Source organism: Heterodontus francisci, chromosome 10, assembly GCF_036365525.1.
Source record: "Heterodontus francisci isolate sHetFra1 chromosome 10, sHetFra1.hap1, whole genome shotgun sequence".
NCBI classification, from domain to species: Eukaryota; Metazoa; Chordata; class Chondrichthyes; order Heterodontiformes; family Heterodontidae; genus Heterodontus; species Heterodontus francisci.
The window spans coordinates 104,833,404-104,849,916 of NC_090380.1; the positions used below are offsets into that span (position 1 = coordinate 104,833,404).

Consider the following 16,513-nt stretch of genomic DNA (forward strand, 5'->3'; position numbering starts at 1 on the left):
GTTTTCGGAGGACCAGGGGACTGCTGGGTAAGGAAAAGGGTATATATTTGTGTGGTTTAGAATCTCTTTCTTTTAGTTTTGGTGACTGCAGCGTTGATAGCAACGGAGGTGCGTGAACGGGCTTACAGCTGAGAAGTCAATTTCAGCGAAAGTTTAAAAGTGAATTCCCTTTTGTTTTCGGAGGACCAGGGGACTGCTGGGTAAGGAAAAGGGTATATATTTGTGTGGTGGCTGTACCCGAGACACTACACGTGTAGTGTCTCCCACCCACCCTCCTCCTCTAACCAAAAAAAAGGACTCTGGTGTGTTGATAAGGTAAACTTTTTATTTGGGAAGTTCTGTCCGTTGGATTGCTAACCTAACAAGTTTTGACTTTTTGTTTTTTTGGTTTTTCAGTAGATTTGTTGGGAATTTGGAATAGTGGGAATGGAGATTAAGGCAGTTGTATGTTCCTCCTGCAGAATGTGGGAGGTAAGGGTCGCCAAGAGTGTCCCTGCTGACTGCATCTGTGGGAAGTGCACCCAACTCCAGCTCCTCGAGAACCGCGTTAGGGAACTGGAGCTGGAGCTGGATGAACTTCGGATCATTCGGGAGGCGGAGGAGGTTATTGAGAGGAGTTATGGGGAGGTAGTCACACCTCAGGTAAAAGAAGTAGGTAGATGGGTTACCGTCAGGGGAAGGAGAGGGAACCAGCAGGCAGTGCAGGGATCCCCTGTGGCTGTTTCCCTCAACAACAGGTATACCGTTTTGGATACTGTTGCGGGGGACGACTTACCAGGGGTAAGCAATGGGGTACAGGTATCTGGCACAGAGTCTGTCCCTGTTGCTCAGAAGGGAAGGGGGAAGAGGAGCAGAATATTAGTCATTGGGGACTCCATAGTTAGGGGAACAGATAGGAGGTTCTGTGGGAACGAGAGAGACTCACGGTTGGTATGTTGCCTCCCAGGTGCCAGGGTTCGTGATGTCTCGGATCGTGTTTTTGGGATCCTTAATGGGGAGGGGGAGCAGCCCCAAGTCGTGGTCCACATAGGCACCAACGACATAGGTAGGAAGAGAGATGGGGATTTAAGACAGAAATTTAGGGAGCTAGGGTGGAAGCTTAGAGCAAGAACAAACAGAGTTGTTATCTCTGGGTTGTTGCCCGTGCCACGTGATAGCGAAGCGAGGAATAGGGAGAGAGAGGAGTTGAACACGTGGCTGCAGGGATGGTGCAGGAGGGAGGGATTTGGTTTCCTGGATAATTGGGGCTCTTTCTGGGGTAGGTGGGACCTCTACAAACAGGATGGTCTTCACCTGAACCAGAGGGGTACCAATATCCTGGGGGGGAGGTTTGCTAGTGCTCTTCGGGGGGGTTTAAACTAATTCAGCAGGGGAATGGGAACCCAAATTGTAGTGCCAGTGTACAGGATGTTGAGAGTAGTGAGGTCAGGGATATGGTTACAAGGAAGCAAGAGGGCACTGGCAAGCAAGAACCTGGTTTAAAGTGTGTCTATTTCAACGCCAGGAGCATCCGGAATAAGGTGGGTGAGCTTGCAGCATGGGTTGGTACCTGGGATCTCGATGTAGTGGCCATTTCGGAGACATGGGTAGAGCAGGGGCAGGAATGGATGTTGCAGATTCCGGGATTTAGATGTTTCAGTAAGAACAGAGAAGATGGTAAAAGAGGGGGGGGGGTGTGGCATTGTTAATCAAGGAGAGTATTACAGCGACAGAAAGGACGTTTGAGGACTCGTCTACTGAGGTAGTATGGGCTGAGGTTAGAAACAGGAGAGGTGAGGTTACCCTGTTGGGAGTCTTTTATAGACCTCCGAATAGTTCCAGAGATGTAGAGGAAAGGATAGCGAAGATGATTCTCGACAGGGGTGAGAGTAACAGGGTAGTTGTTATGGGGGACTTTAACTTTCCAAATATCGACTGGAAATACTATAGTTCGAGTACTTTAGATGGGTCAGTTTTTGTCCAGTGTGTGCAGGAGGGTTTTCTGACACAGTATGTAGACAGGCCAACCAGGGGCGATGCCACATTGGATTTGGTACTGGGAAATGAACCCGGCCAGGTGTTAGATTTAGATGTAGGTGAGCACTTTGGTGACAGTGATCACAATTCGGTTAGGTTTACCTTAGCGATGGGCAGGGACAGGTATATACCGCAGGGCAAGAATTATAACTGGGGGAAAGGAAATTATGATGCGATTAGGCAAGATTTAGGATGCATAGGATGGGGAAGGAAACTGCAGGGGATGGGAACAATCGAAATGTGGAGCTTATTCAAGGAGCAGCTACTGCGTGTCCTTGATAAGTATGTACCTGTGAGGCAGGGAGGAAGTTGTCGTGCGAGGGAGCCATGGTTTACTAAAGAAGTTGAAGCGCTTGTCAAGAGGAAGAAGAAGGCTTATGTTAGGATGAGACGTGAAGGCTCAGTTAGGGCGCTTGAGAGCTACAAGCTAGCCAGGAAGGATCTAAAGGGAGAGCTAAGAAGAGCAAGGAGAGGACACGAGAAGTCATTGGTGGATCGGATCAGGGAAAACCCTAAGGTTTTCTATAGGTATATCAGGAATAAAAGAATGACTAGAGTTAGATTAGGGCCAATCAAGGATAGTAGTGGGAAGTTGTGTGTGGAATCAGAGGAGATAGGGGAAGTGTTAAATGAATATTTTGCGTCAGTATTTACAGTAGAGAAAGAAAATGTTGTTGAGAATACTGAGATTCAGGCTACAAGGCTAGATGGGATTGAGGTTCACAAGGAGGAGGTGTTAGCAATTTTGGAAAGTGTGAAAATAGATAAGTCCCCTGGGCCAGATGGGATTTATCCTAGGATTCTCTGGGAAGCTAGGGAGGAGATTGCAGAGCCTTTGTCCTTGATCTTTATGTCGTCATTGTCGACAGGAATAGTGCCGGAAGACTGGAGGATTGCAAATGTTGTCCCCTTGTTCAAGAAGGGGAGTAGAGACAGCCCTGGTAATTATAGACCTGTGAGCCTCACTTCGGTTGTGGGTAAAATGTTGGAAAAGGTTATAAGAGACAGGATTTATAATCATCTTGAAAAGAATAAGTACATTAGAGATAGTCAGCACGGTTTTGTGACGGGTAGGTCGTGCCTCACAAACCTTATTGAGTTTTTCGAGAAGGTGACCAAACAGGTGGATGAGGGTAAAGCAGTGGATGTGGTGTATATGGATTTCAGTAAGGCGTTTGATAAGGTTCCCCACGGTAGACTATTGCAGAAAATACGGAAGTATGGGGTTGAAGGTGATTTAGAGCTTTGGATCAGAAATTGGCTAGCTGAAAGAAGACAGAGGGTGGTGGTTGATGGCAAATGTTCATCCTGGAGTTTAGTTACTAGTGGTGTACCGCAAGGATCTGTTTTGGGGCCATTGCTGTTTGTCATTTTTATAAATGACCTGGAAGAGGGTGTAGAAGGGTGGGTTAGTAAATTTGCAGATGACACTAAGGTCGGTGGAGTTGTGGATAGTGCCGAAGGATGTTGTAGGGTACAGAGAGACATAGATAGGCTGCAGAGCTGGGCTGAGAGATGGCAAATGGAGTTTAATGCGGAGAAGTGTGAGGTGATTCACTTTGGAAGGAGTAACAGGAATGCAGAGCACTGGGCTAATGGGAAGATTCTTGTTAGTGTAGATGAGCAGAGAGATCTTGGTGTCCAGGTGCATAAATCCCTGAAGGTTGCTAACCAGGTTAATAGGGCTGTCAAGAAGGCATATGGTGTGTTAGCTTTTATTAGTAGGGGGGGTCGAGTTTCGGAGCCACGAGGTCATGCTGCAGCTGTACAAAACTCTGGTGAGACCGCACCTGGAGTATTGCGTGCAGTTCTGGTCACCGCATTATTGGAAGGATGTGGAAGCTATGGAAAGGGTGCAGAGGAGATTTACTAGGATGTTGCCTGGTATGGAGGGAAGGTCTTACGAGGAAAGGCTGAGGGACTTGAGGTTGTTTTCGTTGGAGAGAAGGAGGAGGAGAGGTGACTTAATAGAGACATATAAGATAATCAGAGGGTTAGATAGGGTGGATAGTGAGCGTCTTTTTCCTCGGATGGTGATGGCAAACACGAGGGGACATAGCTTCAAGTTGAGGGGTGATAGATATAGGACAGATGTGAGAGGTAGTTTCTTTACTCAGAGAGTAATAAGGGCGTGGAATGCCCTGCCTGCAGCAGTAGTAGATTCGCCAACATTAAGGGCATTTAAGTGGACATTGGATAGACACATGGATGAAAATGGAATAGTGTAGATCAGATGGTTTCACAGCTCGGCGCAACATCGAGGGCCGAAGGGCCTGTACTGCGCTGTAATATTCTAATATTCTAAAAAAAAAAGGAGGATGCTCAGAATTGATTCACTTAAGACCTCAAAAAAGTAACCCACATTTCTACCCTGTGCATGATTGTTAATGCTAACAGCAGCAGGAGGGCTGGAGTGGTGAACAAGCCCTACATTTGCCACAGAACAACATAACTACTCTGGTTATAATTATCCCCGGAAAGCGGCAGACACCGATCACACACCACCTTCCGTGTGCCGCCTCTGGTGGTCCAACATGACGTCCTTCCGGTAAAACATCTTCCCGCAGGTATCGCAGGAGAACTTCTTGTCTCCGTGTTTCTTTTTGTGTTTTGAGAGGTTACTGTTGGTTGAGAAGAACCTGAAGCACATGTCACACTGGAATGTTTTGTCATCTAAATAAATCAAAGCACACAAAGATGCAAGAGAAGAAAATAACTTAGCCTCAAGACAAAATGCAGCACCAGTATATTTGTTGACAATTCTAGAATCATACACTCCAAAAGGAAGGCATTCGGCCCATCGTGCCTGTGCTGTCTCTTTGACAGAGCTATCCAATTAGTCCCACTTACCCTACTCATTCCCCATAGCCCTGCAACTTTTCTCATCTCCAATTCCTTTTTGAAAGTCACTATTGAATCTGCTTCCGCCACCCTTTTAGACAGTGCCTTACAGATAATAAATCGCAACATTAAAAAAATTCTCATCCCCCCTCCAATTCTTAAACCAATTAATTTAAATCTGTATTCTCTGATTACTGAGTTACAGCAATTGCCAAAAGAAACAGACAGAAGATGAGGAGAAGCTTTTTTGTTTTTACACGGCAAGTTATGACCAGGAATGCACTGCCTACAGAATCAGATTCAATAGTAAATTTCAAACAGGAATTGGATAAATACTTTAAGGGGAAAAGTTCTTCTGACAGACCACATAATTATGAATAATAATGGAGGAGTTTCTGATGACTTAATCATTAATAAGGGAAATGTTATTCTGAGCCATATCAATCAAGGTGGTCATGATCATAGGTTTGCTCATCTCAGTCAACGTAATATTGGAGGCCCTTCACTTGGTTTCAGTACTCCTGAATTAAAATCCATCAAGGTTCAAGCTCCTGGATTGATGGAAGGGGACATGATCAGATTAGCAGTGATACCCGTGTGAATGATTAGCCTGTGTATACTCACTGTTAAGATTCTTAAAATTGGCCACTTGATCAGAACAGCCTGAACAAAAGGGATGATAACCAAGGTCTCATCTCTCAAGTCACTTCTTGTTCCTGCGCTAGTTGTTTACAAATACAATCCGTCATGTGTCAGCAAGCTGGGCTCCCGATGATAGATCACATAGCTGCCCTTCAGGCCTCTGGCTTACTAGTCCAGTAATATGACCACTACACAACCAAACCCACTAATTTACTTTGTTCTAGAGTAATTAACCAGTAGTTTGCCACCACTAGTTTCTTTGGAGTATTTTTGTATTGCTCGTTATTTCATTGTAGCTTTTCAGTAGTTTGTACTGTTTGTAGGCTTGTCAGTAATTCTTCATTACTATTTTTTCAGAAGCTTTGTATGGTTAGTTTCCTTGGTATTGTTAGTTCAATAAAACTAATTATCCAGTCATCTATCAGTCATTCAGAATATTAAGTATAATCTCCCTATAGTCCATACATTTTTGACAACCTTGCACAACTTAAGGGGAGGTGGTGGCGTAGTGGTAATGTTACTGGACTAGTAATCTACAGCCCAGGCTAATGCTCTGGGGGCATGGGTTCAAATCCCACCATGGCAGATGGTGAAATTTAAATTCAATTAATAAAACTGGAATTAAAAGCTAGTCTAATGGTGACCAAGAAACCATTGTTGATTGTTATAAAAACCCATCTGGTTCACTAATGCCCTTTAGGAATATCCTTTAGGAAAGATGATCTACCGTCCTTATAAAGGACAAAGAACAAAGAACAGTACAGCACAGGAACAGGCCATTCGGCCCTCCAAGCCTGCGCCGATCTTGATGCCTGCCTAAATTAAAACCTTCTGCACTTCCGGGGACCGTATCCCTCTATTCCCATCCTATTCATGTATTTGTCAAGATGCCTCTTAAACGTCATTATCGTACCTGCTTCCACCATCTCCCCCGACAGCAAGTCTGGTCTGGCCTACATGTGACTCCAGACCCACAACAATGTGGCTGACTCTTAACTGCCCTCTGAAATGGCCTAGCAAGCCACTCAGTTCAAGGACAATTAGGGAAAGGCAATAAATGCTGGCCTAGTCAGCAACGCCCACATCCCACAAACGAATAAAAAAAATTCAACATGACCCCACCTCCCCCATTTACTCTTGTTGCATTAACACAATGGTACTCAACTGGCTCAAAAAAGGCATTCTAGTAGATCTTGCTAGTCGGTGCCTGTGGGAGGAACCATCTAACAAACCGTGACAGTCCTGGATACAATGGAGGAGTTACAGGAGAATCCTTAAAGAAAAGCGGAAGCCTGTGGAAACCCAGCTATTGCATGAAATGTAAAGATGGGCAGGGAGGTGTGTAAAGCACATTACGCCCACAGGATTTCTCCAAGTTCTGAAACCCTCTGTGGCTTTGCGACTAAGTAAACCTGTGAACCGAAGCTGAGCCAGGAAAATCCCAGTTTCTTTTCCTGGTCCGTGCTGAGTGAGCCGATTTCAGTCTGGGCAGCAACTAAGCTGCAGATGGTCACAGCACCTCTGGGACAGGGAGGGGTAACTAGTTTAACAGGAGTAAAAGTTTAGAATTGGGGTGTCCAAAAAAAGAAGAAACAGTCCCTTACAGGGCCAGCTACTTCCACCAACAGCAAATTTACCTCTTTTACCTGTTCGGCAGTTGTGAAACTCCAGAGCAGTCCTGATACGAAAAGCTTTTAGACATGTGTTACACTGGAACAGGTAGCTATCGTCCACCTGTGGAATAACAGCAGCCACGGTATAATAACTGATGCAACCTATAACTGATGCATAATATGACTGGTGTGTGGTATACTAACTAACACACAGCATAATAACTAGCACAATAAACTAGTATTAAGTTGCATACAGTTCAACTACCGTAATAACTTGGTATATGGTTTAACTAGAACAGAATGTAATATTTGGGTATACTATATATTAAACTGGGCAACATGGAACTCGCTGCCCATAACGGTGGAGGAAGTGGAAACAATCAATGACTTCAAAAGTAAATTGAATGGGCAGTTGAAGAAAATAAACTTGCAGGGCTACAGGGATCGAGAGGGGGAGTGGGACTGACTGGACTGCGCTGTGGAGAGCTGGCATGGACTCGATGGGCAGAATAGCCTCCATCTGTGCCATAAATAACTCTATGACATCTAATAACAACAGCAGAATATGGGATATAATAGCAGTTCTATGGTAAAACTGGTCTAACAACTGGCATTATATCTGGCTAAAACATAAGCCACTTTGAAATGGAGTGTCTAGATGGTATGGCCTGTTTAAACATTGTCCCTTCACTTCCAAAATGTGTAACATTGCTACAACCACATGTATTACACAGAATTTTACAGACTGCTTATCCAACATCCAGTACTAGATGAGCAGAAATTTCCAATATTGGGAAGACTAAAGCCATCTTTTTCGGTCCCCGCTCCAAACTCTGTTCCTAGCTACTGACTCCATCCCTCTCCCTGGCAACAGTCTGAGGTTAAGCCAGTCTTTTCGCAAACTTGGTGTCACATTTGACCCAGAGATGAGCTTCTGACCTCATATTTGTGCTGTCACTCAGACTGCCTAGTTCCACATCTGTAACATCGCCTGACTTCACCCCTGTCTCTTCTGCTGCTGAAACCCTCATTCATGCCTTCGTTACCTTTAGACTTGACTATTCCTGGCTGGTCCCAAACATTCTCCGCAAATTTGAGGTCATCCCAAACTCTGCTGCCTGTGTCTTAACTCGCACCAAGTCCCAAGACGGTGACTTGGTGGTAATGTCACTGAACTAGTAATCCAGAGGCCCAGACCAATGCCCTGGGGACACAGGTTCAAATCCCACCACGTCAGTTGGTGGAATTTAAATTCAATTAATTAACAAATTCAATTAGTTAATTAAAAAATCTGCAGTTGAAAGCTGGTCTCAGTAATAGTGCCATGAAACTATCATTGGTTGTCGTTAAAAACCCATCTGGTTCATTAATGTCCTTTAAGGAAGGAAATCTGCTGTCCTTACCTGGTCTGAACTACATGTGACTCCAGACCCGCAGCAATGTGGTTGACTCTTAACTGCCCTCTGAAATGGCCTATCAAGTCACGCATTTGTCAAGGGCAATTAGGGATGGGCAACAAATGCTGGCCTTGCCAGCGACACCCACTTCCCATGAAAGAATTAAAAGAAAAACCCTGTGCTTGCTGACCTACATTGGCTCCCGGTCAAGCATCTCCTTTATTTTCTAATTCTCATCCTGTTTTCAAATCCCTCCATGGCCTCGCCTGTTAATTGTATATCAATTGTGTTAAATTACATGCGGGTGAAGGGCATTAATTGGGGTTTCACTTGCGCACATATGAAGAGACACTTACTGAAACTGTAGTTTGGTTGAGTTAGGAGGTGTATGCTTGTAATATTTCACATTGCAAGTAAATGTAAGACAGAGTGAAGATTGGCTCCAGTATGATACTTCACCAACTGGCTTTCCAGAGTAGAATATCACCCCTCTCTATCTCTGTAATCTCCTCCAGCTCCAAAACCCTCCAAGATATCGGTGCTCCACCAATTCTCGCCTCGAGCATTCCTGATTTTAATTTCTCCACTATTGGAGGCTGTACCTTCAGTTGCCTAGCTCCAAGCTCTGGAATACCCTCTCTACCTCCCTTTCTTCCATTCAGACACTCCTTAAAACCTACTTCTTAGACAAAGCTTTTGGTCATCTGACCTAATATCACCTTATGCAATTCGGTGTCACATTTATAATGCTCCTGTGAAGTACCTTGGGAGGTTTTAATGTTAAAGATGCCAAATAAATATAAGTTGTTGTTATATAATGTCTAGGCGACACAAATTTAAGGCTTTGGGCAAGAGATGCTGGGGTGGATGACTAACCTTTTTTCATGCAGCAAGTGGTAATGACTTGGAACTCACTGCCTGCAAAGGTGGTGAAAGCAAAGAAACTCAATGATTTCAAAAGGAAATTGGATGGGCACAAGAAGGAAATAAACTTGCAGGGCTTCAGAGATAGAGCAGGGGAAATGGGACTGACTGGATTGCTCTACAGAGAACCAGTATGGACCCGATGGGCCAAATGGCCTCCTTCCGTACCATACTGACTCGATAAATCCAATTAATCATCAGTGTGGTTTTTTTTCTGAATTTCAGCATGTATGAAATTGGACATCATCCTCGGTCTGATGATAGTTGAATTTTGATGGGTAGTGCAGTAACAGCTTGCATCACAGATGGGTGAGATGAGTTGGTGTCTATTATCTCCTCTATTCCTGTTCCCATTTCCTTTGACACACTTTAACAAACCAAGTTCTCAATCTCCGCTGTGCTGTTGTAGGGAGATGCCAAGCAGATGGCTCCTCTGAGCTTATCTCTAAACTTCAAATACAATATGGTATACATTGCAGCATCACTCTAACTCACTCTTCTCTTCCACCTCCAGGATCTCAAAGCCATGGAACGCCACCCTCAGTGTTAGCTGTGGCTCATTTGGTAACACTCTTGCTTCCAAGTCTGAAGGTTCAAGCCCCACTCCAAAGACCTGAGCACAAATATCTAGACTGCACTCCAGTACAGCACTGAGGGAGTGCAGCACTGTCGGAGGTGCTGTCTTTCGGATGCGACGTTAAACCAAGGCCTCATCTCCACTATTTTGAAGACGAGCAGGAGAGTTATCCTGGTGTCCTGGTCAATTTTTACCCCTCAATCAACATCACTAAAACCGATGATCAGGTCACTATCACACTGACGTTGTGGGTAAACGCCTGCTCGGGTCAGGAAACGAAACCCGATCCAAGCCCGATAGAACCACATACAACCCGAGCCCGACCCGGCCCGAGTCCTTTCATTTTTCCCCACACCCGACCCGACTGCAGGAATATAATCAACTTTATTGAAGAGGTTGTGCTCTACCTTGGATGGAATCGCTCACTGCAGACTAGTGCAGAGTGTTTGCCGTCCTGGCTGTCACTGTGTCGGACCCAGCCCGATTCAACCCGAGCCCGAATGCCAGACCCAGAAGAGCGACCCGACCCGACCCCGACACATGTCGTCGGGTTCAGGTCGGGTAGCCATGCTCTAGTTGTGAGAGCCTGCTGTGCGCAAATTGGTTCCTGCGTTTCCCACATTACAACAGTGTCCAAACTTCAAAAGTACTTCATTGGCTGTGAAGCACTTTGGGATGTCCTGAGGTTGTGAAATGCACTATATAAATAAAAGTCTGTCTGTCATCACCCTCAGTGTTTCATTCCTTATACAATCCAAGGGCTTTTAAGCTCCACCTAAACTACTTCCTGATTTACCTCGTCTTCTCTCTTCCTCTTTTCAACATTGATGGTGACTTTTGTGAGGGTTTTACAATTGGAAACAAAAGCCTCCCAATAGGTGATTACAAAGCACATCACAAGAGATCTAAGAGGTCTACTCGATATCCTCTTACCATGTTGGACAGCACAGGAATGGGGGAGGGGAGCATTATGCTTCTGCCCAACTAACTGTAGTAAAATTTGCTTACTTTACCATAGGAATCTCAATAAAGGATCAATCCACATCAGTGATTCTGTTCTCACCTCATTCCTGCTGTGTTTATAGGAAACGTGTTGTTTCAGACTCTCCTTGCGGCTAAATTCTTTCTCGCATTCATCACATTTGTAAAGCTTATCACCTGTGGGCAGAGCAGAATCAAATGAACATGTCCTGACCTGTTATTAAAGGGGCCAATCCAGCAAGGTCGGTAGGCATCAGCGATAGTACAGGAGAAACTCAATGGGTCTCTACCAATTAGTGCTCTGACAGGAAGAGTTCAATGACTCCGTTTTTGTCAGATCATATAAAGCAACTCAATGCTCAGTACCCAGCTATTATTGTACAGTGAAATTTAATGAGTCAATACCCATCAGTGATATACAGAAAGGACACGATGGGTCACTACATAATAGAATTCTACAGCATCACTGTTATGTATATGACAGGCACTGTAGAAGGAATTTTACCCAGCATCTAATACTTATTAAATGTGTTCTTAGAATGGTTATATAGAGGGAAATGTGTTCCACTTTTAACCCTTATTATATCTGACCTAGACTGCACTGGAGGGAGCTTTGCCCTGCTAAACAAGTGCCATACTTGACCTGGGGACATATGAGAAGGCAGTGCAGATGGGGTCTCACTCTGTATCGAACCCAAGATACAGCTCACCGGACAGTGCTTTACAAGTCAATATGGAGAAAACATTGCTCTGTGTCTAACCTATGCTATGTCAGACCTAGGCATGGTGTAAGTGGCAATGTAGATGGAGATCTACTGTGTATTGTCACTACTGTCTGTTATCTAGCGGTTGCTGCCGAAAAGAACACTTCTGTGGGCATTGAATGAGGTCAAAAGCAGGCTTCCTGCTCCTTCAATTAAACAGTTTATCAGCACTCACTGTCCAGACTCAGACTTGAAAAATCACAACAAGAGAAGGTACCAGAGAACAGGCAAGTGCTCTGGTGCTCTATCCCAGCAACGGGCATCACCACAGAACAAGAGGGCAAGAATTTTTTAATACAAGTGGGGAAAAAGCATTTTACATATGTATAAAGCGCTCCTAGCTCAGTGAGAACAGAGTGTTTACATTTATAGAAAATATACATCACACAGCAGTCATTTTACTGCCTCGATAATTTGTTTGTTCTAAGTAACAGGGCTTGATGCTAAAATGTTGACGTTACCGTGGGAACGGATGTGTCTCTTTAGGTTGCTGCTGTTGTTGAAAAACTTGTTGCAGAGATGGCACTGATAGACTCGCTGGTCACCCAGACCCCTTAAAATCTTTCTGCGTGTGTCAGGCCTGTGGGTTGGTACAAGAATACACATTAAACCCCAACTGCATTACACGGCTTATAAAGGCATTGCTTCACAAAATCACAAGATAGACATGGATGAAGTAATGCTAGTTGTCTCGTCCCAGTTCATCCACAGAACCACATTGATTTTACAGTATAGAAAGAGGTTCAACTACTCCACGTTGGTGTTTATACACACAGGAAAATGCCATTCAGTCCCATAAAGCCTATTCCGAAATTCAACGAGATCATGAGTGATCTGTATCTTAACTCCATCCAACCACCTTGACTCAAAATCCCTTGGCTGGCAAAAAATCCGTCGAGCCAAGATTTAAAACTGTTGATTGAGTTACTATGTACTGCTTTTTTGTGGGAGAGATTTCCACACTTTTACCGCCCTATGCATGAAGTGCTTCCTAACTTCTATCCTGAATGGCCTAGCTTTGATTTTAAGGCTATGGCCCCTTGTCCTAGACTCCCACCACCCTGATGTAGCCTCTACATGAGCAGGAGTCCCAATCCCATATACCTGCCATTGTTCCCAAATCTCCAGAAAGTCTATCACAGAAGAAATTGTATTGCATCGAAGAGGGGGAAATTGCGGTGGTCTGCAGGCTGTTGGCAGGCAGAGGGGAGGGGAGAAGCAAAGAGACAGTAGACAAATAAATAAAATCTTCACCTTCTTGGGACTTGCCTCAAACTGGGGCGCACGTGACGGCCATTTCGCAACATTTTTCCAGGATTTAACACTTCATCCAATTTTCCTTCACGTACAGGAGCTTCCAAAGGTGCAGCTGCTGAAGGAGTTTTCACAATTCGTGCAGACACTGCAAGAAGAGATGGGAAAAAGAATTAGAGAAAGGGCAGTGCAATAGGTTTTAACGCCATCATTTACCTGTTGGGACCGGGATTCTACTCTTACCAAGTGATTGAATCATAGAATAATACAACACAGGAGGCTGCCATTCGGCTCATCGAGTCTGCGCCTGCTTTGAAGAGCAATCGAGTTAGTCCCAATCTCTCCTTCAAGTATTTATCCAATTCCCTTTTGAAGGATACTATTGATTCTGCATCCACCACCCTATCAGGCAGAGCGTTCCAAATCCTAACCACTCGTGTGAAAAAAAAGCTTTTCCTGCTGTCGCCTCTGGTTCTTTTGTCAATCATTTTAAATCTGTGCCCTCTGGTTATCAACCCTTCAGCCATTGGTACAGTTTCTCTTTATTTACTCTATCTAAACCCTTCATGGTTTTAAACATCTCGCTTAAATCTCCTCCTAGCATCCACTGCTCTACGAAGAACAATCCCAGCATCTCAGGTCTAGCCATGTAACTGTAATCCCTCATTCCTGGAAGCAGTAAAGTAAATCTCTACCCTCTCCAAAGCCTTCATGTCCTTCCGAAAATATGGTGCCCAGAACTAGACACAATACTCCATTTGGGACTAAACTAGTGTATTACATAGGTATACAAGGTAACATATGCATGGATGCAGAAGATGTGGGCAGGGTTCTTCAGAAGTTCTTTGTCTCTGTCTTCACAAAGGAGAGGGATGATGCACACATTGTAGTTCAAGAGGAGGAGTGTGAAATATTAGATACAATAAGCATAGTGAGAGAGGAAGTACTAGAGGGTCTGACTTCCTTGAAAGTGGATAAATCACCAGGGTTGGATGTATTGTATCCCAGGCTGTTAAAGGAAGCCAGGAAGGAAATAGCTGATGCTCTGAGGATCATCTTCAAATCCTCACTAGATACAGATGAGGTACCAGGGGATTGGAGGTCTGTGAACGTTGTACCATTGTTTAAAAAGGGTGTGAGGTACAGGCCAAGTAATTATCGGCTGGTCAGTCTGACCTTGGTGGTGGGCAAATTATTAGAATCAACTCTGAGAGACAGGATAAACTGTCACTTAGAAAGGCAGAGATTAATCAGCGATAGCCAACGTGGATTTGTTATGGGAAAGTTGTGTCTTACTAACGTAATTGAATTTTTTGAGGAAGTAACAAGGAGGATTGATGAGGGTAGTGCAATGGATGTTGTCTACATGGATTTTAGTAAGGCATCTGACAATGTCCCACATTGCAGACTGGTCAAAAAGTAAAAGCCCATGGGATGCAGGGGAATGTGGTGAGCTGGATCCAAAATTGGCTCAGGGACAGGGACAAAGGGTAATGATCGACGGACGTTTTTACAAATGGAAGGTGGTTTCCAGTGGTGTTCCACTGGGCTCAGTGTTGAGACCCTTGCTGTTTGTGGTATATATTAATGATTTGGACTTAAATGTGGGAGGCATGATTGGAAAATTTGCAGATGACACAAAAATTGGCCGTGTAATTGATAGTGAAGAGGATAACTGTAGACTCCAGAATGATAAATGGTTTGGTTGAGTGGGCGGGAAAGTGGCAAATGGAATTCAATCCAGAGAAGTGTGAGGTAATGCATTTGGGGAGGGCCATCAAAGCAAGGGAATACACAATAAACAGGAGGATACTGAGAGGGGTTGATGTTGAGATTTTTCCACTAGTGGGGGAATCTCGAACTAGGGGACATAGTTACAGAATAAGGGGACACTAATTTAAAACTGAGATGCAAAGAATTTCTTCTCTCAGAGGGTAGTGAATCTCTGAAATTCTCTATCCCAGAGAGTTGTGGAGGCTGGATCACTGAAATTATTTAAAGAGGAGGTAGATTTTTGAAATGTCAGGGAGTTGAGGGCTATGAGGAGCTGGCACGAAAGAGGAGGTGAGGTCTGGGGCAGATCAGCCATGATCTTATTGAATGGCGGGGCAGGCTTGACGGGCTGAATGTTCTGCACCTGCTCCTATTTCTTACGTTCTTATATTAAGTGAGAGACCTTGGAGTGTATGTCCACAGGTCCCTGAAGGTGGCAGGACAGGTAGATAAAGTGGTGAAGAAGGCATATGGAATGCTTTCCTTTATTGGCTGAGGTACAGAATACAAAAGAAGGGATGTTATGCTGGATCTGTTTAAAACACTGGTTAGGCCACAGCTGGAGTATTGCATACAGTTCTGGTCACTACATTACAGGAAGGATATAATTGCTCTGGAAAGAGTACAGAGGATATTTACAAGAATGTTGCCAGGGCTAGAAAATTGCAGCTGAGGAAAGATTGGATAGGCTAGGGTCGTTTTCCTTAGAACAGAGGAGATTGAGGGATGACTTAATTGAGGTGTATAAAATTATGAGGGACCTAGATAGAGTAGACAGGAAGGATCGGTTTCACCTAGCAGAGAGATCAATTACCAGGGGGCACAGATTTAAGGTGATTGGTAGAAGGATTAGAGGGGACAGGAGGAACAACTTTTTCACCCAGAGGGTGGTGAGTGTCTGGAATTCACTGCCTGGATCGGTGGTGGAGTCAGAAACCCCCAACTCATTTAAAAGGTACCTGGACCTGCACCTGAAGTGCTGTAACCTGCAAGGCTACGGACCAGGTGCTGGAAGGTGGGATTAGATTGGGAGGCTGTTTTTTTCAGCTGGCACAGACACGATGGACTGAATGGCCTCTTTCCGTGCTCAACTTTTCTACGGTTGTATGGTTCCAGGTAAAGGTCCACAGCAGGTCCATTTGGTCTCATCTTTCCAAAATACTAAGCCTGCTGTCACCTACTTTAACATCCACCTGACTATTAGGTGTCAGGGTGGCTCAATTGGTAGTACTCCTGCTTTTGAATCAGAAGGTCCTGGGTTCAAACCCCACTCCAGAGACTTGAGTACATTAGGCTGACACACTAATATGGTACTGAAAGAGTGCTGCACTGTCAGTGGTGCCATCTTTCAGATGAGATATTAAATCAAGGCCCCAACTGCCTTCTCAGATGGATGGAAAAATCCTATGATGCTATTTGAAGAAAAGTAGAGAGAGTTCTCCTCGTATCCTGAGCAATATTTAATCCTCAATCGACTTCATTAAAACAGATTATCTGGTCATTGCTGTTAGTGGGACCTTGTAGTGCAAATTGGCAGTCACGTTTCCCAATATTATAACACTGACTGCCTTTCAAAACTGCTTCATTGGCTGTAAAGTACTTTGGGGCATGGAGGTCATGAAAGGCTGTATATTAATGAAGTTCTTTCTCCTTTCTGTTAGGATAGGATGATTACTGATTACTTTCTCAACTTTCTTTTCATATGTATGTTTGGTACCTACATATATATTT

The 16,513-nt window shown here is 44.3% G+C and overlaps 1 protein-coding gene across 6 annotated transcripts in view; it reads right to left on the reverse strand.

Annotated features, from left to right (window-relative positions):
* The window catches only part of prdm15 (PR domain containing 15), an 82,416-nt gene that overhangs the window by 29,224 nt on the left and 36,679 nt on the right, over positions 1 to 16,513 (reverse strand). For 3 of the 6 annotated variants that reach the window (XM_068041225.1, XM_068041228.1, XM_068041222.1), the window contains 5 exons: positions 13,010 to 13,157; positions 12,217 to 12,335; positions 11,074 to 11,168; positions 7,137 to 7,233; positions 4,519 to 4,689 (listed from right to left, as the gene is read on the reverse strand). In XM_068041225.1, the coding sequence (XP_067897326.1) occupies positions 4,519 to 4,689; positions 7,137 to 7,233; positions 11,074 to 11,168; positions 12,217 to 12,335; positions 13,010 to 13,157 (630 nt within the window). The remainder of the gene's footprint in view (positions 1 to 4,518; positions 4,690 to 7,136; positions 7,234 to 11,073; positions 11,169 to 12,216; positions 12,336 to 13,009; positions 13,158 to 16,513) is intronic. The other 3 variants (XM_068041223.1, XM_068041227.1, XM_068041226.1) reach the window with 3 other exon arrangements.